Consider the following 24,361-nt stretch of genomic DNA (forward strand, 5'->3'; position numbering starts at 1 on the left):
CATATGGGATTTGAATGACTCTGCTGTGGCATGCAGACAGCTTGGGAATGTTGTTAGTGCCCCAGAGAGGGCTTACTTTGGTCAGGGCAGTGGGCCCATCTGGCAGGATGATGTTGGCTGCTCTGGCAGTGAATGCTCCATCACACAGTGCCCACACACAAGAGGAACACATAACTGTCGTCATGGTAACGACACAGGTGTTATCTGTTCAGGTAAGGGAGTCTTTTTGCCTTGTCTAGACTTGAGTTTTGTCAGGATTTGATTTGAAATGGTTTGAATTGTGCAAAAAAGGTCTCATCAGAGAGAAAATCCTAAAAAGCATATTACTGCTGTATTATAGCCTGCTCTGCCATCTAGTGGAGACTTGACCATTGCACAAAGAATCTTAACCCAGGCCAAATCAAATCACATTTTATTGTTCACATGGTTAGCAGATGTTAATATGAGTGTATAGTATATACATATGAGATGAGTAATGTAAGATATGGAAACGTTATTAAAGTGGCATTATTTAAAGTGACGAGTGATCCATTTATTAAAGTGCCCAGTGATTGATTCTGTATGTAGGCAGCAGACTCTCTGTGTTAGTTATGGCTGTTTAACAGTCTAATGGCCTTGAGATGGAAGCTGTTTTTCAGTCTCTCGGTCCCAGCTTTGATGCACCTGTTCTGACCTTGCCTTCTGGATGGTGGCAGGGTGAACAGGCAGTGGCTCGGGTGGTTGTTGTCCTTGATTATCGTTTTGGCCTTCCTGTGACATCAGGTGTTGTAGGTGACCTGGAGGGCAGGTAATTTGAACCCTGGTGATGCATTGTGCACACTGCACCCCCCTCTGGAGAGCCTTGCGGTTGATGAAGGTTTAGTTGCCGTACCAAGTGGTGATACAGCCAGACAGGATGCACTCAATTGTGCATCTGTAAAAGTTTGTGAGAGTTTTAGAGGACAAGCAAAATTTATTTCACCTCCTGAGGTTGAAGACGCGCTGTTGCATCTTTTTCACCACACTGTCTGTGTGGGTGGACCATTTCAGTTTGCCCGTGATGTGTATGCTGAGGAACTTACAACTGTCCATCTTTCCGCTGCTGTCCCATCGATGTGAATAGGGGTGTGCTCCCCCTGCTGTTTCCTGAAGTCCAAGATAATTTCCTTTGTTTTGTTGACATTGAGTGAGGTTGTTTTCCTGACACCACACTCCGAGTGCCTTTACCTCCTCCCTGTAGGCTGTCTCGTCATTGTTGGTAATCAAGCCCACTACTGTTGTGTCGTCTGCAAACTTGATGATTGAGTTGGAGGCGTGCATGGCCACACAGTCATGGGTGAACAGGGAGTACAGGAGGGGGCTGAGCACCCACCCTTGTGGGGCCCCAGTGTTGAGGATCAGTGAAGTGGAGATGTTGTTTCCTACCTTCACCACCTGGGGGTCATCCTGTCAGAAAGTCCAGGACCCAATTGCACAGGGTGGGGTTGAGACCCAGGGCCTCCAGCTTGATGATGAGCTTGGAGGGTACTATGGTGTTGAATGCTGAGCTGTAGTCAATGAACATCATTCTTATATAGGTATTCCTCTTGTCCAAACATTTGTCACTGTCCCAATACTTTTGGAGCTTACTGTATATATTTAAGATTCAGAGCCTTGATAGAGACAAGAGACTGATTACCTAGTCCAACAACACACATTTCTCAGTTAAAAGGTGTGAATATGTGGATAATCACATGACTTTCAAATTGCTGTTTATTTTCTTCCCAGTGGTCCTGCTACAGCCCAACATCTCTCTCAGTCCTCCAAATGGAGGGATGTTTTGGGAACCTCGGGGGCCAGAGGTGATCAGGGGCCACAGCTTTTCCATCACCTGCTCCATTCAGCCACAGTATCCTGGAGGCCTCTTCTATCTGGACTTCTCCGGGTCCAACAGGACTGGAACTAAGCCAGCAGTCAACCACTCTGCCTCCTTTCACTTCCTTGTTGCAGAGTATACAGACTGTGGGAAATACAGCTGCAGCTATGTAGTCAATGTCTCCACCTGGTCATTCAGCTCGGGTAATAGTGAACTAGCTGTCACCATTAGAGGTAAAGTAAAACATGCTTAAAAAAAAACACATTTAAAATAGCTTTTACGTGAGAGATAAATCATAGTATTGTAAGATGATTCATAGTCCTTCATATCACCATTTTTTGTTTTTATATCCTATGAATTTGCCATCTACAAGTCTTCATGGTCCCCATCATTGTCTCTGGAGGGACTGGTGGGGTAGGACTGCTGTTTCTGCTTCTTCTTGTCATCTGTCTAGTCATCTGGAGGACAAGGATGAACAGAAAGCCATCTACAGAGGCTGACCAGAGAGAATGTAAGTGATATCACTATACTGTTAACTTGATTTACGCCTTGAGCCTGAAAAGTTAAGCAGCATCTCAAATTCGGGCCAACGATTTTTGTTTATATCATTTTGCTTGTGAGGTTTTTTTTTATTCCCTTGAGTTTGCTTTTGCGAAAATTCATGACCAAACTGTTATGCAACAGGTCTTGACAACAGAGGGGAGGACAATGAAGAGGAAGAGGACTATGTTAACGTTGAAAATGTCTGTTACCAGAGAGGTCTGGAGGGTGCAAAGAAAAATGAGAAGGAAAAAGGGCACAGCTATGGGAAATCAGAGGACGTCTATGACAACGAGGACGGAAACACTCAAAGAAATGGTGTTTGTAGGGGGTCTCATGAGAAAATGAATAGTGAAAACGATGATGAAGATTATGTTAATGTCTCTGCTCAGGACAATACAGCCCATGATGTGAATGAAGACATTTATCAAAACTATTAGGAAAAGTAACAGTGGACTGTATGCAACCTGTCACTAAAGTAGCTCATTGGCATCAACACATGGATTTGGTCCTTCGTGACATGTTTGTAAAGGGGCGGCAGGTGGCTTAGTGGTTAGAGTGTTGGGCCAGCAACTGAAAGGTTGCTGGATCGAAACCCCGAGCTGACAAGATAAAAATCGCCCATTCTGCCCCTGAACAAGGCAGGCAACCTGTTCCCCGGTAGGCCACCATTGTAAATAAGAATTTGTTCTTAACTGACTTGCCTAGTGAAAAAAATATATATAATTAAGATGCAAACGTATAACAACTAAGGTGGCTGTGGTCGACACTTAAACTAGACATTTGAAATAATGGTATTGCTTTATTCTATTTAGCTTTTGGTATCCAATCAAAATGTTCAGCATATTTGATCCATTGGGTCGAATTCCAAACTAGTTTTTATATTCATTGGTGTGGTGTCACTTTCTGTGTCTTTAATCACCTCCAGTGTGGTCCAACTGTTGAGTGATTTGCACTAAACTGAACTGGATCCCCAATGCATTATTTGGAATTCCACTTATGTCTCCACTTCTTCTTTAGGAAGGAAAAGGCGTGACTCTGATCCACGTCTCCTAAGTCAAGACCATCAATCTATGCATTCTCTTTTGAGTCTCTTTTGGTTTTCCACCAATCATACAAGGGCTATATTGACCACAGAACTGTCTATTCTGCAGTAAATACAGCCACAGCACAAATGGGGAAGTAACACTGAGCTGTGAACTGGAAATGCATACTTGTGAATGTAGATGCTACTATATAAGACATTTTGCGACAGAGACTGGTCAACACACTTTTCACCAGAACGCTTGTTCAGGTCGACTAGAGAAAATACCTGTCTTTATTTCTGACATGAAGACCCAAATATGGAATATCTTCTGTCTGACAATGGGTGAGTTTAATTTCCAAAAAGTCCAATCTACTGGAATATGTCAGAAAATAGAGAAAACAGTAATATCTTGAACTTAATATTTTTAAGGGCGACATATTGGATACAAGTACTCAGGGATGGATTCTACTTCAAATTGAGAAAAGTGTATCATGTTCATCATTCATTTATTGGAATGGTAAATTTGCTTGAAGCTTTATACTTGCACTGTCAAACCTCCACAGAGGGTTGAGTGTCTGCAGGTTCTCTCCTCCCTTGAGCTTGGTTGATTAATGAAGGTAACTGATTTATAAGGAACTCCCCTCACCTATAGGTCTTAATTGAAAGGAAGAATCTAAAACCTGCAGACGCTATGCCATCCATGTAATGAGTTTGAGTTCAATCTCAAGTAAAGATTTGGATCTCTGTCAGTAATGGGGAAGAACTAGGAGTAATCTCTCCAGACTATCATACATCACTAGCCAATAGTCAAATGATCGGTCAATGTTTAGTAAAGGGATTGATATGCTGACTTCTGCCAGATAATTGATGCAAGCAATTTATATTTTCATAGAATTTACATATTTGACTACATTGAGATTGAGTTTTAAAACTGATTTCAATAATAATTCAACTTAAAATAATGATAACAATTACCAGTAGATGTATTTTAAGAGTGACTTACTTCCTGATTTGGCCTCGTTTTGAAGCTTAGTCATTATGAAACACTTCTGGCCTCATGATTGAAACCAAACAACAGTTTTCTTGGAGGTGTGGTTTTGACGTGGGTGTTTCTTGGGTTTGTTTTTGCCATTCAATCACAAGAAACATTGGAAGTAGTGAGTACAGAGGTAAGCTAAGTTATCTTTGCTATGGAGAGAAGAACGTTTTGAAGTCGAGGACTTCTCGCCCATCTCAAGATCAGCTTGAGCTCCAGTTCCAAATGTGTAGGCTAAAGCCTGCACTGACCTTGTGTTTAACCAAGCAGGCAGCAGCTTGCTAGCAAAGCTTGGAGATAGCTGAAGCTGGCTAGCCAATCAAGCTGAAATTCCCCTGTCAAATCAGTAATAGAAAGGAAGCCAGTGGTTTGGAATGTGTTTCATAATACACTCGTTCTACAACGAGGGCGGCAAGTAGCCTAGTGGTTAGAGCGTTGGACCTGTAACCGAAAGGTTGCTAGATCAAATCCCTGAGCTGACGAGGTAAAAATCAGTCGTTTTCTGCCCCTGAACAAGGCAGTTAACCCACTGTTCCTAGGCCGACCGACTGACTTGCCTAGTTAAATGAAGATAAAATCTAAATATATACAACATTTTGCTATGAAAGTAGCTTGCAATGTAGTTTCAACAAGATGTAAAGACAGTGGAACTGTGGAAACAGTATCAACTGCGAGTTGAATGCCCAGTCATGAGTCAGCTCAGCTTGCCTACAACACAATGCTCTATAGCCTCGCTGGCTAGTCTTGGCTCGTCTCTCCTTATGTCCACTCTTAGACCTTTGCCCGGAGGACAAATCCCAGAACTACTAGTATCTCGACTGGTGTAGGCTACACGTGGAGATTACACAAACATCGCCCAGCTTAAGTCTGGATACCTTTTATCAACTAAAAATTGGCGATTGTGTTTTTGTTACAAAGACAAAACATATCCTGTAAATATCATATTGGTGTGCTTATGGAGACAATATTTCTACTCTTACCTAGCAAATATATGTAAGTTGCGTGTAGAGTACAACTTCAGCTGTCTAACTACAATGGTATTCTATTTGGTCAAATCTAAGGATTTGTCTAACCACACACAGACATGCACAGCTCTGTGGGTGAGTCGCCAGGGGGTGAAGAAGTCCCTTCCATCTATGTAATGTAATGCATTACAGGTGAGGACAGGTGCAGTCATGTGGCAGGAGGGGTGGAGACAGGGCTGTTACAGTGACTGTATTACAGCCAAACCGACCGTTTAGTCACGGTAACTAGGCTTCTGATGCTGCTGCCGATAGGCTTCTGATGCTGCTGCCGATAGGCTTCTGATGCTGCTGGTCATTAGTAGCCTACCAAACTTGATCATTGCTGGGTACTCAGCACTCTATTGTCCCTCTAATCACTCTTGACGTCAATGCAAATGTTTTAGAAAATCAAATCAAACACGATAGCCCATGAGCTTATGTTGCGCAACATTTCTATAGGCTATGTCATTCGCTATTTATTTTCTATCCCATGCCCCTGATCCAAGACAGGTACATGATAATGGTCCATTCTATATCAAAACGATTCACACATACAGTGCATTCGGAAAGTATTCAGACCCCTTCACTTTTTCCAAATGTTGTCACATTGTAGCCTTATTCTAAAATGGATTAAATAAATCAAAGATCACCAATCTATCCACAATACCCCATAATGACAAAGCAAACACAGGTTTTTAGATACTTTTTCAGATTTATATAAAATAAAAAACACGTGACGAATAGAACAGATGTAGACCAGTGAAATACTTACTTACAAGCCCTTTCTTTACCAACAATGCAGTTTTAAGATGAATACCTAAAAAAAATAAGAAATAAAGTGCAGCAGTAAAATAACAATAGCGAAGCTACATACAGGGGGTACCGGTACAGAGTCAATGTGCGGGGGCACCGGTTAGTCCAGGTTATTGAGGTCGTATATACACATGTGGGTAGAGTTATTAAAGTGACTTATGCATATATAATTACAGAGAGTAGCAGCAGTGTAAAAGATGGGGTGCAATGCAAGTAGTCTGGGTAGCTTCTTCACCTGTGTGATACTCTCGGGGGGGGGGGGGGGGGGGGGGGGTTAATAATCATTCTGGTTGGCTGGGCTTGGCTCCCCAGTTACGTGGAATCCATAGATTAGGGCCTAAGGATTTGATTTAAATTGACTGATTTCCTTCTTTGAACTGTAACTCAGTAATATCTTTGACATTGTTGCATGTTGCTTTTATATTTTTGTTCAGTATAAATACCACAGGAGTCCTCTTACTTTTGAAAACTTTTACAGTCCCATTGATCAAACACTATGAACAGGTAGGCTCTCTCCCGCCTATGCACATCAACAACAACACGATCAACAACTAATGTTAGCTAGGCTAGGCATAGAGGTTAGGGTTAAGGTTAAGATTACGTTTAGGAGTTAGGTTAAAGGGTTAAGGTTAGGGGAAGGGTTAGTTAATGTGCTAAGTAGTTGCAAATTAGCTAAAAAGTAGTAAGTGGTTGAAAAGTTGCAAATTAGCTAAAATGCTAAAGTTGACTGTGATGAGATTCGAACTCACAACCTTCGGATTTCTAGAATTTCTAGACGTTATACTGTCCTTGACTGGTTAGACAAATCCTTAGATTTGACCAAATAGAATACCATTGTAGTTAGACAGCTGAAGTTGTACTCTACACGCAACTTACATATATTTGCTAGGTAAGAGTATAAATATTGTCTCCATAAGCACACCAATATGACTATACCAAGTTCCAGTCCTATCAGCTAAAAACTCTTCTTGTTTTTAGCTGATAGTGGGCACGGGATCACCAACAATGGACAATTGAGGAGTGGAAATACATTGCCTGGTCTGACAAATCCCTGTTCCCGTTGTATCATGCTGATGGCAGAGTCAGGATTTGGCGAAAGCACCATGAGTCCATGGCCCCATCCTGCCTGGTGTCAACGGTACAGACTGGTGGTGGTGGTGTAATGGGGTGGGGAATGTATTCCTGGCACGTTAGTTCGTTGTATGCCAATTGAGCAACGTTTGAAGCCCAGCCTGGTCTGGGACACTCAAATTAGTATGACATGTTACATTTGGTATGGTTACAGAAGATAGATGGTTACTTAAGGCAAAAACAAAAGTAGGGTGGTTGGTTGAGGTGGATGGGTAGGCATCTAACGCAAACATCTAGTTAAAATCATCATGGAACAACACATGTCTAGCAAACCAAAGTTTGCGAGTTCGAATCTCATCACGGACAACTTTAGCATTTTAGCTAATTAGCAACTTTCCATAATATAATACGAAATGCTCTGAGACCAGGTTGGAATGCTGCACCTTGTATCATCTACTCCCCGAATAATTCAAGGTGTTCTGGAGGCAAAGTGGTGTCCTACCCGGTACTAGATGAACGTACCTAATAAACTGGCCCCTGAGTGTATATAAAACAACAGAAAATCCAGTTTTCGACTGCACTGGGCCTTTACGTAGTTGTAGTGGACAATTAGGAATACAGTAATAGTTTAAGGCAAACGGGAGAAAAAAGGTCCTGGAAGAGATTTTTTAACTGCCGTAACTGCCATTTCCTGTAGTCTAGAGCAAACAGTACCCTGTTAGGGTGTGTTGCCTGGCCTTAAGTGATAACAAATAGAGTCAAATAATGCCCACATGTGGTGCAGCGCCACTCTTACATTCTTTGGGCAGAACTCTGATTAGTACATCATTCATGTTTGATTGAATTTAGTTTGTGCTAACTAAACATTCTCACTATCCTCACTAAAATAGACATTGCCTTTCTCATACTGAACTGACCAATCACACAGCATGCTTCTTGTGACCGTTTGTGGTGAACCACAGAATATTGCCTGCTGGCTCATCTTCCATTTTGTCTTACTGAAAAGTTTTTGTCTCAGCTGTGTGAATATTTTGAGACATTGACTACCACTAATTTCAATTTCAATTTGTTTTTCTTTATTAGTCTATCTATGGAATGGACCTCTACCTGCAGGTAAGTGAATCTCCTTTGGTTTTAGTCATGTTAATTCCTGAAACCATTGCGTGAAAGAAAACAATATCTTTAGCAAAGACATCTTTTTGACATCCAAATATTGATATTAAGATGTCTTAACTTTAACATTAGAATCGGTAGTAGTTCATACTATACCACATTCATAGTATGCTGCACATATCACAAAAGAAAATGCTGGGTTGTTTGGATGACCCAACTGCTGGGTTGCAGGCTAGTTATTGATGCTGGGTTGTTTGGATGACCCAACTGCTGGGTTGCAGGCTAGTTATTGATGCTGGGTTGTTTGGATGACCCAACTGCTGGGTTGCAGGCTAGTTATTGATGCTGGGTTGTTTGGATGACCCAACTGCTGGGTTGCAGGCTAGTTATTGATGCTGGGTTGTTTGGATGACCCAACTGCTGGGTTGCAGGCTAGTTATTGATGCTGGGTTGCAGGCTAGTTATTGATGCTGGGTTGCAGGCTAGTTATTGATGCTGGGTTGTTTATGCTGGGTTATTGAGTATATCTCAATAACCCAGCATAAACAATCCAGCACCCAGTGGGTCAAGGAGGTGTGGCTTGATAATAATTGTTGTCATTCCGGTTAATATGTTCTGTTGATATCACATATTAAGGCTGAACATTGATACGTTTCTAACTTTAATGAAGCTTAGAAAAGTCTATGAGTTCGTTAAAAGCCTATGCACATCCCAATGTTGGGATATGTACATTTCAGTGGAGGCTCCTCAGAGTTGGAAGGGGAGGACCATCCTCCTCAGTGAAATTCATTAAAAAAAATTTTTTTTTAAACATTTACATAGTTATCCTATTTAGATAAAACTATACTAAATATAGTCACCAAATAATTGCTTAAAACACACTATTTTGCAAAGGCTTACAGTAGCCTCAACAGCACTCTGTAGGGTAGCACAATGGTGTAGCTTGAGGACAACTAGCTTCCGTCCTCCTCTGGGCACATTGACTTCAATACAAAACCTAGAACGCTCATGGTTCTCACCCCCTTCCATAGACTTACACAGTAATTATGACAAATTCTGGAGGCTGCAGGATGTCCTATCAGAGCTTTTGCAGCATGAACTGACATGTTGTCCACCCAATCAAAGGATCAAATAATTAATCTAGTATTGAAAGCGTACGCTACAGCTAGCAGTGCAGTGCAGTGAATAAAATGTGGTGAGTTGTTGACTCAACTAGAGAGAACGACAATAGTTGAACAGTTTTGAACAAATTAATTTAGTCCCGAATCAAGGAGAAATAGAGAGAGAGATTTTGTCATTTCAGTTTCACTTACTTAGCTAGCAGATATTGCCTACTGAATCACCCTGCTCAAACAGAGGGATGGAGGACATCCTGCAGCCTATCAGAGCTTTTGCAGCATGAACTGACATGTTGTCCACCCAATCAAAGGATCAAATAATTAATCAGTAATAGCCAACTTTCCAAAAAAACACTCTAATTCTTCCAAGTCAAGGTAAGCTTTTGGTATTACTAATTTATTGCCACCGGGTCCTTCTCGCGTCTCTCCTCTTCCCTTCGCTTGTGGACTTCAATGCACAACACATCAGCTGTATGTGACCAGGCTAAAAAACCTGTCTGTCCATGTGTCACTGTCTGTAACCTCAAATTTGTCTCTCAACCTGTGTGCAGCTACATTGTAAACTTTCCTTCATAGGCTCGGTTGTAGCAACCTCATGATGGGTATAGGGAAAATTTGAGTATCATGTAGTAGCCTTAACCTATCACTGTTACATTGAACTGGGTGAATGGACTATGAATGAGTCATCCAATATGCTGTATTGGAAATATGGCCATGCTCATGAAATCAAGTCCTCCTCCCTCATCTTAAACGGCACTAACCGCCACTGGTACATAACATAATACACATCCCAACATTTTTCTCAATGTTGGGATATGTAAATTATAATGTTGTGAATTTTATATTAGAATATGTCATGTGCAAAAATATAGAAAATGAGTGATGTACAAACTTAAAATGATAAACAGGAATGACATTTACTCTCATGGGTGGCCAAAAATAACTATATGAAAGTCACGCCCATAATAGGTCACACCTCCTGAAAATAAATAACCTATGGATTACGTTAAAAAAGACCTAGCTGTTCGGTCAACACAAATGATGGTTAAAAAACAACAACTGATGGTTTAATTAACCCATGTTTGGTGTATCCCAACAACCCGACATGTTGGGTTATCCATGCAGCACAACTGTGTGGGTCCAAATAACCCATTGTGTGCTCTGTCCACTATTTAACCAGCTCTGGGTTACGAAAACAATTTGCCCATCATTTTATAGAGTGCAGATGAATTCTCTGAGTTATTTTTTACAATTAGTTTTTTCGTTCATCACAGCCATGAATTTGGATGTATAACTGTCCATGGCTTTTAACCTCCTAGAGTCCAGTTCCATGACTTGAATGACAATGGCCTTCCCTTTTGTCCCCCCCCCCCCCCCCCCCCCCCAAACCTGCAAGGTGCCCAGGTCAGGCTGGTCAATGGGAATGGTCGCTGCTCTGGGAGAGTGGAGATCTATCACAACAGCCAGTGGGGAACAGTGTGTGATGACAACTGGGATATGAATGATGCTAAGGTGGTCTGTAAACAGCTGGACTGTGGGAGTGCTATGAGTTCCCCAGGGTCTGCCCGCTTTGGTCAGGGCACTGGGCAGATCTGGATGGATGATATTGAATGCTCTGGTAGTGAAAGCACACTCAGACAGTGCTCACACACTACAAAACATAACTGCAAACATGATGAAGATGCTGGTGTTGTCTGCCTCTCAGGTAGGAGGTGGTTTTATCGTGCTATTGACATCTTGTGACATGAGTGATGCACAAACAATTTGAGATCCTCGCAAAAGAAAAAACATTAACATAAAAAAAGAAATTAACAATGGGGTAGAATCACAACAAAATTAATTTTGAATACCATTGCTAGTGAATTTAAATGTGTTGAGTCAGTTATATGCAATGTTCATAGATGACCAGCAGGGTCAAAAATTAATAATAATCACCGTGGTTGTAGAGGGTGCAACAGGTCAGCACCTCAGGAGTAAATGTCAGTTGGCTTTTCATAGCCGATCATTCAGAGTTAGAGACAGCAGGTGCGGTAGAGAGAGAGAATCGAAAACAGCAGGTCCGGGACAAGGTAGCACGTCTGCTGAACAGGTCAGGGTTCCAGAGCCGCAAGCAGAACAGTTGAAACTGGAGCAGCAGCATGACCAGGTGGACTGGGAACAGCAAGTGACCATCTAAAAGCCCCAAATAAATCTGAGATCTGCCACAGAGGTTGCCTGCGGTGACGGAGTTGACATCATCTGCTCTGTCACAACACAACACTTGGGTGGAGCATTCAAATTTCAGAAGACTTTAGGCTCGTTCAGAATGGACAAAACCACAAGTAGCAACTCTGTTATCTTCAACATTCCTAAAGAGGTCTTTAGCCATGAGGGGTCATACCGATGTCAGTATGAGACAAGGGTATTCAGTCGAGACTTCAGCTCCCCTCAAAGTGACTCTTTTGAATTATCTTTTATAGGTGAGCAGCTAAACATTAATGGGTGAACACTGGGTTCCGAGATTATATGTTCTTCAATGCAAGAGTTTGGATATCTCTTCATAATGTATTCTAACATAGTGTTCTCTTGTCGAGAAAGTTTACTGTTATGCTGCAGTTAAGTGCACACGTTAACAACATGCTCTTGTCTTTTGCTAGTTGTCTTGTTACAGCCCAACATCTCTCTCAATGCTCCAAATGGAGGGATGTTCTGGGGACTTCAGGGGCCAGAGGTGACCAGCGGCCACAGTTTCTCCATCACATGCTCCATTCAGCCACAGTATCCTGGAGGCCTCTTCTATCTGGACTTCTCTGGGTCCAACAGGACTGAAACTAAGCCAGCAGTCAACCACTCTGCCTCCTTTCACTTTCCTGTTGCAGAGTATACAGACCAGGGGAACTACAGTTGTGTTTATGAAGTTAATGTCTCCACCCTGTCATTCCATTCTACCAAGACAGAGTTGCTGACAGTCGGCATTCGAGGTAAAATACATTTTATTTTTATGTTTTCAAGTGCATTACCATGAAGGCCATCAATGTTCAACCTTAATATGTGATAACAATACAACAGAACTTATTAACCGGAATGACAACAATTATTATCAAGCCACACCTCCTTGACCCACTGGGTGCTGGATGGTTTATGCTAGGTTATTGAGTTATCCTTTTTATATAAAACTATACTAAATATAGTCACCAAATAATTGCTTAAAACAAATAATTGCTTAAAACACACTATTTTTCAAATTCCTACAGTAGCCTCAACAGCACTCTATAGGGTAGCACAATGGTGTAGCTTGAGGACAACTAGCTAGCTTCCGTCCTCCTCTGGGCACATTGGCTTCAATACAAAACCTAGGACGCTCATGGTTCTCACCCCCTTCCATAGACTTACACAGTAATTATGACAAATTCTGGAGGCTGCAGGATGTCCTATCAGAGCTTTTGCAGCATGAACTGACATGTTGTCCACCCAATCAAAGGATCAAATAATTAATCTAGTATTGAAAGCGTACGCTACAGCTAGCAGTGCAGTGGAGTGAATAAAATGTGGTGAGTTGTTGACTCAACCAGAGAGAACGACAATAGTTGAACAGTTTTGAACAAATTAATTTAGTCCCGAATCAAGGAGAAATAGAGAGAGAGATTTCGTAATTTCAGTTTCACTTACTTAGCTAGCAGATTTTGCCTACTGAAACACCCTGCTCAAACAGAGGGATGCTATGTTAGCTAGCTGGCTCTGACTTTCCAAAATAACACTGGAATTCTTCCAAGTCAAGGTAAGCTTTTGGTATTACTAATATATTGCCACCGGGTCCTTCTCGCATCTCTCCTCTTCCCTTCGCTTGTGGACTTCAATGCACAACACATCAGTTGTATGTGACCAGGCTAAAAAACCTGTCTGTCCATGTCTGTCACCTAAAATTTGTCTCTCAACCTGTGTGCAGCTACATTGTAAACTTTCCTTCATAGGCTCGGTTGTAGCAACCTCATGATGGGTATAGGGAAAATTTGAGTATCATGTAGTAGCCTTAACCTATCGCTGTTACATTGAACTGGGTGAATGGACTATGAATGAGTCATCCAATTTGCTGTATTGGAAATATGGCCATGCTCATGAAATCAAGTCCTCCTCCCTCATCTTAAACGGCACTAACCGCCACTGGTACATAACATAATACACATCCCAACATTTTTTTCTCAATGTTGGGATATGTAAATTATAATGTTGTGAATTTTATATTAGAATATGTAATGTGCAAAAATATAGAACATTTGTGATGTACAAACTTAAAATGATAAACAGGAATGACATTTACTCTCATGGGTGGCCAAAAATAACTATATGAAAGCCAAGCCCATAATAGTTCACACCTCCTGAAAATAAATAACCTATGGATTACGTTAAAAAAGACATAGCTGTTCGGTCATCACAAATTATGGTTAAGTTAACCCATGCTAGTGTTGTCTGTTCAGGTAAGGAATTCACCTTGTTCTGCCATTCTCTCCTGCCTGACACATTTCCATTTCTTTAGTTGATATCATGTAATGGGTGATGAGATAAAAAAAAAACTGTCCAGTTCCATGACCTGAATGTCCATGGCCTTCATTTGTGTCTCCCTCCCCCAAACCTGCAAGGTGCCCAGGTCAGGCTGGTCAATGGGAATGGTCGCTGCTCTGGGAGAGTGGAGATCTATCACAACAGCCAGTGGGGAACAGTGTGTGATGACAACTGGGATATGAATGATGCTAAGGTGGTCTGTAAACAGCTGGGGTGTGGGAGTGCTATGAGTTCCCCAGGGTCTGTCCGCTTTGGTCAGGGTACTGGGCAGATCTGGATGGATAATATTGAATGCTCTGATAGTGAAAGCACACTCAGACAGTGCTCACACACTACAACACATAACTGCAATCATGGTGAAGATGCTGGTGTTGTCTGCCTCTCAGGTAGGAGGTGGTTTTATCGTGCTATTGACATCTTGTGACGAGTGATGCACAAACAATTTGAGATCCTCGCAAAAGAAAAAACATTAATATAAAAAAAGAAATGAACAATTGGGTAGAAACACAACAAAATTAATTTTGAATACCATTGCTAGTGAATTTAAATGTGTTGAGTCAGTTATACGCAATGTTCATAGATGACCAGCAGGGTCAAATAATAATAATAATCACTGTGGTTGTAGAAGGTGCAACAGGTCAGCACCTCAGGAGTAAATGTCAGTTGGCTTTTCATAGCCGATCATTCAGAGTTAGAGACAGCAGGTGCGGTAGAGAGAGAGAATCGAAAACAGCAGGTCCGGGACAAGGTAGCACGTCTGCTGAACAGGTCAGGGTTCCAGAGCCGCAAGCAGAACAGTTGAAACTGGAGCAGCAGCATGACCAGGTGGACTGGGAACATCAAGTGACCATCTAAAAGCCCCAAATAAATCTGAGATCTGCCACAGAGGTTGCCTGCGGTGACGGAGTTGACATCATCTGCTCCGTCACAACACAACACTTGGGTGGAGCATTCAAATTAAAGAAGACTTTAGGCTCGTACAGAATGGACAAAACCACAAGTAGCAACTCTGTCATCTTCAACATTCCTAAAGAGGTCTTTAGCCATTTCTCTATGGCTGGCCATACTTTCCACCTGGCTACCCCTACCCCGGTCAACTGCCCGGCACCCTCCACAGCAATCCGCCCAAGCACCCACCATTTCTCCTTCACCTATATCCATATAGCTGATGTTCTGAAAGAGCTGCAAAATCTGGACCCCTACAAATCAGCCGGGCTAGACAATCTGGACCCTCTCTTTCTTAAATTATCTGCCGAAATTGTTGCAACCCCTATTACTAGCCTGTTCAACCTTTCGTATCGTCTGAAATTTCCAAATATTGGAAAGCTGCCACGGTCATTCCCCTCTTTAAAGGGGGAGACACTCTAGACCCAAACTGCTACAGACCTATATCTATCCCACCCTGCATCTCTAAGGTCTTCGAAAGCCAAGTTAACAAACAGATTACTGACCATTTTGAATCACATTGTACCTTCTCCGCTATGCAATCAGGTTTCCGAGCTGGTCATGGGTGCACCTCAGCCATGCTCAAGGTCCTTAACGATATCATAACCGCCATCGATAAGAGACATTACTGTGCAGCTGTATTCATCGACCTGGCCAAGGCTTTCGACTCTGTCAATCACCACATTCTTATTGGCAGACTCAACAGCCTTGGTTTCTCAAATGATTGCCTCGCCTGGTTCACCAACTACTTCTCTGATAGAGTTCAGTGTGTCAAATCGGAGGGCCTGTTGTCCGGACCTCTGGCAGTCTCTATGGGGGTGCCACAGCGTTCAATTCTTGGCCCGACTCTCTTCTCTGTATACATCAATGATGTCGCTCTTGTTGCTGGTGATTCTCTAATCCACCTCTACGCAGGCGACACCATTCTGTATACTTCTGGCCCTTCTTTGGACACTGTGTTAACTAACCTCCAGACGAGCTTCAATGCCATACAACTCCTTCCGTGGCCTCCAACTGCTCTTAAACGCAAATAAAACTAAATGCATGCTATTCAACCGATCATTGCCCGCACCTGCCCGCCCATCCAGCATCACTACTCTGGACGGCTCTGACTACGTGGATAACTACAAATACCTAGGTGTCTGGCTAGACTGTAAACTCTCCTTCCAGAGTCACATTAAGAATCTCCAATCCAAAATTAAATATAGAATCGGCTTCCTATTTCACAACAAACCTTCCTTCACTCATGCTGCCTAACATACCCTTGTAAAACTGACCATCCTACCGATCCTTGACTTCGGCGATGTCATCTATAAAGTAGCCTCCAACACTCTACTCAGCAAACTGGATGTAGTCTATCACAGTGCCATCCGTTTTGTCACCCATATTCTACCCACCACTGCGACCTGTACGCTCTCGTTGGCTGGCCCTCGCTTCATACTCGTCGCCAAACCCACTGGCTACAGGTTATCTACAAGTCTCTGATAGGTAAAGCCCCACCCTATCTCAGCTCGCTGGTCACCATAGCAGCACCAACTCGTAGCACACACTCCAGCAGGTATATCTCACTGGTCATCCCCAAAGCCAATTCCTCCTTTGGTCACCTTTCCTTCCATTTCTCTGCTGCCACTGACTGGAACGAACTGCAAAAATCACTGAAGCTGGAGATTCCCATCTCCCTCACAAGCTTTAAGCTGTCAGAGCAGCTCACAGATCACTGCACCTGTTGATAGCCCATCTGTATACAGCCCATCTATCTACCTCATTCCCATACTGTATTTCTTTATTTTTATTTAGCTCCTTTTGCACCACGGCATCTCTACTTGCACATCTACCATTGCAGTGTTTAATTGCCATATTGTAATTACTTCGCCACCATGGCCTATTTATTGCCTTAACTCCCTTATTTGACCTTATTTGCACTCACTGTATATAGACTTTGTTTTATTTTTTTTCTACTGTATTATTGACTGTATGTTTTGTTTATTCCATGTGTAACTCTGTGTTGTTGTATGTGTCGAACTGCTATGCTTTATCTTGGCCAGGTCGCAGTTGCAAATGAGAACTTGTTCTCAACTAGCTTACCGGGTTAAATAAAGGTTAAATAAAAAATAAAATAAGCGGTCATACCAATTTCAGTATGAGACGAGGGTATCCAGTCGAGACTTCAGCTCCCCTCAAAGTGACTCTGTTGAATTATCTGTTATAGGTGAGCAACTAAACATTAATGGGTGAACACCATCAGCAAGAGGAACACTGGGTTCCGAGATTATACGTTCTTTAATGCAAGAGTTTGGATATCTCTTCATAATGTATTCTAACATAGTGTTCTCTTGTCAAGAAAGTTTACTGTTATGCTGCAGTTAAGTGCACACGTTAACAACCTGCTCTTGTATTTTGCTAGTTGTCTTGTTACAGCCCAACATCTCTCTCAATGCTCCAAATGGAGGGATGTTCTGGGGACTTCAGGGGCCAGAGGTGACCAGGGGCCACAGCTTCTCCATCATCTGCTCCATTCAGCCACAGTATCCTGGAGGCCTCTTCTGCCTGGAATTCTCTGGGTCCAACAGGACTGAAACTAAGCCAGCAGTCAACCACTCTGCCTCCTTTCACTTTCCTGTTGCAGACTATACAGACCAGGGGAACTACAGTTGTGTTTATGAAGTTAATGTCTCCACCCTGTCATTCCATTCTACCAAGACAGAGTTGCTGACAGTCAGTATTCGAGGTAAAATACATTTTATTTTTATGTTTTCAAGTGCATTACCATGAAGGCCATATGTAAGGATTGTGAGTAGACAAAAATGTTTTACATTGCAGAAGAATTTGATAGCTATACGAATTATAAAATGTGGTCGTCTGAAAGATGTTGAATATGGTGTTTCTCTCCATAGCATCCATAGTCCCCATTATTGCCTCTGGTGCAATAGGTGGGCTACTGCTCCTCCTCCTGCTGCTCATTCCTTGTCTAGTCTGGAGGAAGATAAGCAGCAGAGAGCAGTCGATTATGATAAACCTGAGAGAAAGTAAGATCTAGCTGCTCTAAACAGGATTCAGGTTTGGGCTGCAAAATACCCAGGTTTTCAAGAACACTCAGTTGGAAGATTCCTGAAAATCAGGAAGGATTCATCAGGAAATATGGAATCCTCCAACCAGGATATCATGAAAACCTGGACATTTTGATTACTGGAATTGTTCAACCCTAATTTTGTTATGGTTTTGTACTGTTTATGATATCTATTCCTGCGTATATTCACTGACGTTATTTATATGAATTAAACTGATCAATCCCAACACTGTGGTTGCAGCGATGGAGGGAAATGATGAAGAGGACTATGTCAACGTAGAAACCTTTGTCAACAAGAGAAAAAATGAAGACCTGAAAAAAGGATGCGATGCAGAAATGTATATGAAAAAGGAGTTGCTTACCAGTAAAAATAATGAGTAAGTTATGCGTTGTCTCTACCTTCTTGCCCTTTGTGCTGTTGTCCGTGCCCAATCCTGTTTGTACCCTATTTTGTGCTGCTACCATATTGTTCTGCTGCCATGTTGTGTTGCTCCCATGTTGTTGTCATGTTGTGTTGCTACCATGCTGTGTTGACATGTGTTGCTGCCATGCTATGTTGTTGTCTTAGGTCTCTCTTTATGTAGTGTTGTGTTGTCTCTCTTGTCGTGATGTGTGTCAGCGAGGGAGGAAAATTATGAAGAGGACTATGTCAACGCAGAAACCTTTGTCAACAAGAGCAAAGATGAAGACATGAAAGAAGGATGCCATGCAGGAATGTACAGTGGGGAGAACAAGTATTTGATACACTGCCGATTTTGCAGGTTTTCCTACTTACAAAGCATATAGAGGTCTGTAATATTAATCATAGTCACTTCAACTATGAGAGATGGAATCTAAAACAAAATCCAGAAAATCACATTGTATGATTTTTAAGTAATTAATTTGCACTTCTTGATGCTACCCATCCCTTAAGCGGGATAATTGTCATCGGCAACCGCTGAATAACATAGCTCCTCAGTCAAATATTATGCTTTACAGCGAAAGCAATCCAAGCGTTTGTGTAAGTTTATCGATCACATGACAAACATTAAGTACACTTAGCATCAGGTAGCTTGGTCACGAAAATCAGAAAAGCAATCAAATTAATTGTTTACCTTTGATGATCTTCGGATGTGTTCACTCACGAGACTCTCAGTTACACAACAAATGTTCCTTTTGTTCCATAAAGATAATTTTTATATCCAAAATACCTCCGTTTGTTTGGCACATTATGTTCAGAAATCCACAGGAAAGAGTGGTCACGACAACGCAGACAAATTCCAAATAATATCCGTAATGTCCACAGAAACATGTCAAACGTTTTTTATAATCAATCCTCAGGTTGTTTTTAAAATATATAATCGATAATATATCAACCGCAAATGTCTTTCACAGTGGGAGAGGGAAAAGCTATACCTATCCAAACTCTGTTGCGGGGGCAAAACTCATGTGACCACTTAACGCGATATTATTGTTCTGGCTCATTTTTTCAAAATAAAAGCCTGAAACTATGTCTGAGTACTGTTGACACCTTGAGGAAGAGATAGGAAAAGGAATCTCTTTGATATCCCGTTAAATGGAGCAATGGGAGGCTATGGAACATGGAGTTTTCAAAATAGAAGTCACTTCCTGGTTCGATTTTTCTCAGGGTTTCGCCTGCAATATTAGTTCTGTTATACTCACAGACAATATTTTGACAGTTTTGGAAACTTTAGAATGTTTTCTATCCTAATCTGTCAATTATATGCATATTCTAGCATCTGGTCCTGAGAAATAGGCCGTTTACTTTGGGAACGTTATTTTTCCAAACATAAAAATAGTGCCCCCTAGCTTCAAGAGGTAGCTCTTAGCGCTACCACCCTACTTTATTCAATTTCCGCCTGAAGACATACCCAAATCTAACTGCCTGAAGCTCTGGCCCAGAAGCAAGGATATGCATATTCTTGGTACCATTTGAAAGAAAACACTCATTTTTTTTTACACAGTTTGTGTAAATGTGAATTGAATGTAGGAGAATATAACACAATAGATCTGGTTTAGATAATACAATGAAAAAAAATATATGTTTTTTATTTTTATTGTTGTATCATCATCTTTAAAATGAACAAGATAAAACAAACATTCAGATATGATGATGGGGACAATTTCAGTGAAATTGTACAGTACTTGTGCAAAGTTTCAGAATGATAATTTCCAAAATGAGTGTGCTACATGACATTTATCATGAAGTCACCCAGGTGTCCCACACAAGTAGTCCAAATGTACCCAAGTGGCCAAATTGGTGAAGGTATACATTTTGAAACAAATAACTATATACAAAATGCCAAAATGGTATTCTAACACACGCAAATATGGGAAAAAATATGGGAACACGCAAATATGGGAACAAATATGGGAAAAAAAATATGAAGAAAAAAATATATACATTTACAAAATAACATGGGTAACTATTTACATACTTTCAATATTTGGAAGACCCTCAGTCCTCTATCAAATCAAATTGATTTATATAGCCCTTCGTACATCAGCTAATATCTCAAAGTGCTGTACAGAAACCCAGCCTAAAACCCCAAACAGCAAGCAATGCAGGTGTAGAAGCACGGTGGCTAGGAAAAACTCCCTAGAAATGCCAAAACCTAGGAAGAAACCTAGAGAGGAACCAGGCTATGAGGGATGGCGAGTCCTCTTCTGGCTGTGCCGGGTGGAGAGTATAACAGAACATGGCCAAGATTTTCAAATGTTCATAGATGACCAGCAGGGTCAAATAATAATAATCACAGTAGTTGTAGAGGATGCAACAGGACAGCACCTCAAGAGTAAATATGAACAGTTTAGGGTTCCATAGCCACAGGCAGAACAGTTGAAACTGGAACAGCAGCAAGGCCAGCAAGGAGTCATCATGCCAGGTAATCCTGACACATGGTCCTAGGGCTCAGGTCCTCCGAGAGAGAGAAAGAGAGAATTAGAGAGAGCATACTTAAATTCCCACAGGACACCGGATAAGACAGAAGAAGTACTCCAGATATAACAAACTGACCTTAGCCCCCCGACACATAAACTACTGCAGCATAAAAACTGGAGGCTGAGACATGAGGGGTCAGGAGACACTGTGGTCCCATTCGATGAGACCCCGGACAGAGCCAAACAGGAAGGATATAACATCACCCACTTTGCCAAAGCTCTACACAATATTGTCCTGCTGAGGTATAATATACAGATATATATATATATATATATATATAGAGTACAGGGAACATAAGGTTGAATATATTATTATAGACCTGCTAGATCTACTGTCTCTTTTATATTATGACATTTCAGCTAGATCTACTGTCTCTATTATATTATGACAGACCAGCTAGATCTACTGTCTTTATTATATTACAACAGACCAGCTGTATCTACTGTCTCCATTTCACTTTGGTCATTGTTGTGGGCCTGCCCTCCCCTCAACAGCCTCAAATAGGCTATTTCATGTGGGTTGGGGTGGGGCACATTTCATCACTTTTCATTACATTTCATTACATCATTTCATTACATTACATTTTTATATATTGCTTCTAAAATTTGAAAAAATCACAAATAATATTTTATATTATTAATTTCAAACAAGGGCATTAGCATGAGAATAACTTACCAGTCCAAAGCAGTGACATTGTTCCTCTTCTGCAGGCACCATTACAGATTATGCACAGTGGCTACAATGGTGTCCTCTCCGTTCAAGAAATATTCCTCCACTTGGGAATCGCTAAATGAATCGTCCTACAACAATCTCTGTCTCACATTTCCAATCTATTTCTTCTAAAATGGTGTGTACATCTGTATATCTAGACTTAGATTTAGCTTTCCCTGACTTATTTGCCATACTGATTGATATATAAACAGCTGAATCTGCGCATTTACCAAAACAACACTGTGCGTAAAATGCGTAGCTCCTTCCGGAATAAATCTTCAATAGCGAATGACTCTCTTTACTCCGAAGTTTACGACATGGGTTGGTCTTCCAACACAACCACTGCATATTGCCGTTTACCTCAGCTCATTGGCTATCTACCCAGCTAGATTTCAAGACGATCAGTGGTCATTGGGTTAAAATACAGTCATTCAACGAAACAGTGGTCATATCATTGGTGCACAGTGATGTCATTACTTGTTGTCTTCAAAACGGTTTCTTTCAGTCAATACGTCCCGCGAAATGGCCCATCAGGTTTGGTTGTGTTACAAACAAACCAGTTGATTGCAATGAAACCAAACATGACTGGAAAAGTCACGTTTTGTGTGGGTTATTTACCTGGAATGTGTCGTCGAAAATGGAATGAGACGGAATTCACGACACAAGCGGTTCACAAAATGTTTCGTGTTAGGCTATAAAAACGGATTTTATCAAACATAAGATAATTCATTGTGTAACAATGAGCATTGGGATTGCAAACAGACGAAGATCGTCAAAGGTAAACTATTTATTTTAATGCAGTATGTGATTTTGTTACGCCTGTGCTGGTTGAAATTGTTTTTTGGGGGGGCTCTATCCTCAGATAATCGCATCGTATTCTTTCACAGTAAATCCTTTTTTAAATCTGACAACACAGTTGGATTAGCAAGATTCTAGGCTTTTGATACATGTGAGACACTTGTATTTTCATGAATGTTTAATATGACTATTTATGTAGCGATCACCGTATGTTGTGGAATTTCAGCCCGCTACCGGGTTCCGTGTTCAGAGAGGTTAAATCAAGTCAAAATACGTTTCTATCCAATACTCAGGTACCCTAAAATGTAACTAAACTATGATATTTCATACGGAAAGAAGTATGTTCAATAGGAAAGTAGAATTATCAGGTGCATGTCCTCTTCGTTGCGCGTGCACACACTGATTTCCAACTCTGACTCCCAGTACCAAAACTCACAATTCTTCCTCGTTTGGGAAGAAACAAGCCTGAAAACTTGAACAAAGACCGTTTGCATCTAGTGTAAGCCATAGAAATTGCAATCTGGTCTCTGGAATTGCATATGACCCATAGCTTTCCATTGTAAGAGCATGGGCTCTCTCTCAAAAAAAGTCTGGTTGGTTTTTCTTTGGATTTTCTCCTACCGTCTCAATTGTGTTATAGTCGTATACATTATTTTAACATTTCTATCCAATGGTACCAATTATCTGCATATCCCGGCTTCTGGGCCTGAGTAACAGGCAGATTACTTTTGGCACATCAGTCAGACAGGAAGTGGAGAATAATAGACCCTAGCCTGAGTTTTTTCGTAGGTAATGTTTGGTGAATCTGGCCCTAGGCATGTAACTCAAATGTTTGAATTCATCCTCAGGAATGCTCCAGGAGCCATGAACAAGTTTGGAAACAACCAAGGTGAAGGGCCAGAGGCAAGTGAGGAAGATGAGGCCGACTATGAAAATGCAGATATCTTCACAGAGAGAGATTTTGCTGAAGACATCTACGATGAAGACAGTGAGTCTTTAGACCTGGAGCAGCTCACTTCATGTAAATCTGGAAGGGAGAATGACTATGAAGAGGATGACAACATATACACAAACTATGAGTGAAGGCCTTGTAATTCGAATGCTGATGCAGAGATATTGATGCCAGGAAAGGCATGAAAGGTTAGCTTTGTGAGTTGAATTATAAGGGCTTAAAAAAACAACTTTTTCATCAAAATGTTCACTTAGTAGATAAGAGCAAAGGCTTTGTTTGAATATTAATTAGAATTTCAACGTAAATAGTTTGGGTGTATTATTTCTAGTTGTATTGTTTCCAGGTACTTGTATGAGTTTTCTGACTTGACTATGTTATATATATTTTAAAATAATGGCATTATATTTTGACATTATTTACTTCAGTTTAAAAATAGTGATTGTCTTGATGAATTGGCTGCACGCATTGAACATAATGTATTATTTCATTTTTTAAGTAAATATATTAATACTATTTCTCTTCTATAACGTTCAGTGTGCTGTCAAAGAATAGTCTGTAGCAATGACTGGTTGTGATGTGCTAAACTTGAGATCTAATGTATGACAAACTGTAAAAAACAAAAAACATTTGTACTGTGTGTGTAAATCTAACAATCATTTGATTTCAGTGTACATTTTCAATTATTGTGTGTATGGCTTGAAAGAACATGAAATCCATGAACCCTGACTACTTTTTACATTGTTAAATTGTTATTGTTGATGTGAGACTTCACTAGATACAGATATGGTCTTAGAAATATGTGGAGATTTAAATATTGTACAACTATACGGTCAACATTTAGAAATAGATCTC

At 41.0% G+C, this 24,361-nt stretch overlaps 2 protein-coding genes and 1 long non-coding RNA gene across 5 annotated transcripts; 2 read left to right on the forward strand and 1 right to left on the reverse strand.

Annotated features, from left to right (window-relative positions):
- Positions 1 to 1,712: 1,712 nt before the first annotated feature.
- Positions 1,713 to 2,874, forward strand: LOC149979353 (uncharacterized). The gene is made up of 3 exons (XM_090191394.1): positions 1,713 to 2,067; positions 2,208 to 2,345; positions 2,519 to 2,874. The coding sequence occupies exons 1-3, from the start codon at positions 1,713 to 1,715 to the stop codon at positions 2,812 to 2,814; spliced, it is 789 nt and encodes a 262-aa protein (XP_090047520.1). The 3' UTR covers positions 2,815 to 2,874.
- A 665-nt stretch (positions 2,875 to 3,539) lies between these two features.
- LOC110538943 (uncharacterized) lies at positions 3,540 to 24,225 on the forward strand. 3 transcript variants are annotated; one of them, XM_090193143.1, is made up of 8 exons: positions 3,540 to 3,743; positions 8,409 to 8,438; positions 10,953 to 11,261; positions 12,193 to 12,516; positions 17,445 to 17,768; positions 17,935 to 18,066; positions 18,349 to 18,484; positions 23,406 to 24,225. In XM_090193143.1, exons 1-8 carry the CDS (start codon positions 3,581 to 3,583, stop codon positions 23,638 to 23,640), a joined length of 1,653 nt encoding a protein of 550 aa, XP_090049269.1. In that variant the 5' UTR covers positions 3,540 to 3,580; the 3' UTR covers positions 23,641 to 24,225. The 3 variants fall into 3 exon arrangements, 2 of the variants coding, with proteins under 2 accessions (XP_090049269.1, XP_090049270.1); XM_090193144.1 differs by lacking the exons at positions 3,540 to 3,743; positions 8,409 to 8,438; positions 10,953 to 11,261; positions 12,193 to 12,516 and adding an exon at positions 12,557 to 14,481; XR_016485209.1 differs by lacking the exons at positions 3,540 to 3,743; positions 8,409 to 8,438; positions 10,953 to 11,261; ... (2 more) ...; positions 17,935 to 18,066; positions 18,349 to 18,484 and adding an exon at positions 22,023 to 22,537 and having other exon boundaries at positions 23,406 to 23,545.
- LOC149979354 (uncharacterized) lies at positions 20,122 to 21,846 on the reverse strand. The gene is made up of 2 exons (XR_016485210.1): positions 21,724 to 21,846; positions 20,122 to 21,025 (listed from the first exon to the last, which is right to left on the reverse strand). It is a non-coding gene; the product is annotated as an uncharacterized LOC149979354 (long non-coding RNA).
- Positions 24,226 to 24,361: the final 136 nt, after the last annotated feature.

Source organism: Oncorhynchus mykiss, chromosome 12 (genome assembly GCF_057628025.1).
Source record: "Oncorhynchus mykiss isolate SJ-2025 chromosome 12, ASM5762802v1, whole genome shotgun sequence".
NCBI classification, from domain to species: Eukaryota; Metazoa; Chordata; class Actinopteri; order Salmoniformes; family Salmonidae; genus Oncorhynchus; species Oncorhynchus mykiss.

What these genes read in the sequence shown, in the direction of transcription:
- LOC110538943 (XM_090193143.1), top strand. Translation starts at nt 3,581, where the DNA reads ATGCATACTTGTGAATGTAGATGCTACTATATAAGACATTTTGCGACA. An exon ending in GCTGACAGTCGGCATTCGAG is followed by an intron (nt 12,517 to 17,444) that starts GTAAAATACATT and finishes GTATTTTGCTAG; the next exon opens with TTGTCTTGTTACAGCCCAAC. An exon ending in TATGATAAACCTGAGAGAAA is followed by an intron (nt 18,067 to 18,348) that starts GTAAGATCTAGC and finishes CTGTGGTTGCAG; the next exon opens with CGATGGAGGGAAATGATGAA.
- LOC149979353 (XM_090191394.1), top strand. Translation starts at nt 1,713, where the DNA reads ATGACTTTCAAATTGCTGTTTATTTTCTTCCCAGTGGTCCTGCTACAG. An exon ending in ACTAGCTGTCACCATTAGAG is followed by an intron (nt 2,068 to 2,207) that starts GTAAAGTAAAAC and finishes GCCATCTACAAG; the next exon opens with TCTTCATGGTCCCCATCATT. An exon ending in AGAGGCTGACCAGAGAGAAT is followed by an intron (nt 2,346 to 2,518) that starts GTAAGTGATATC and finishes GTTATGCAACAG; the next exon opens with GTCTTGACAACAGAGGGGAG.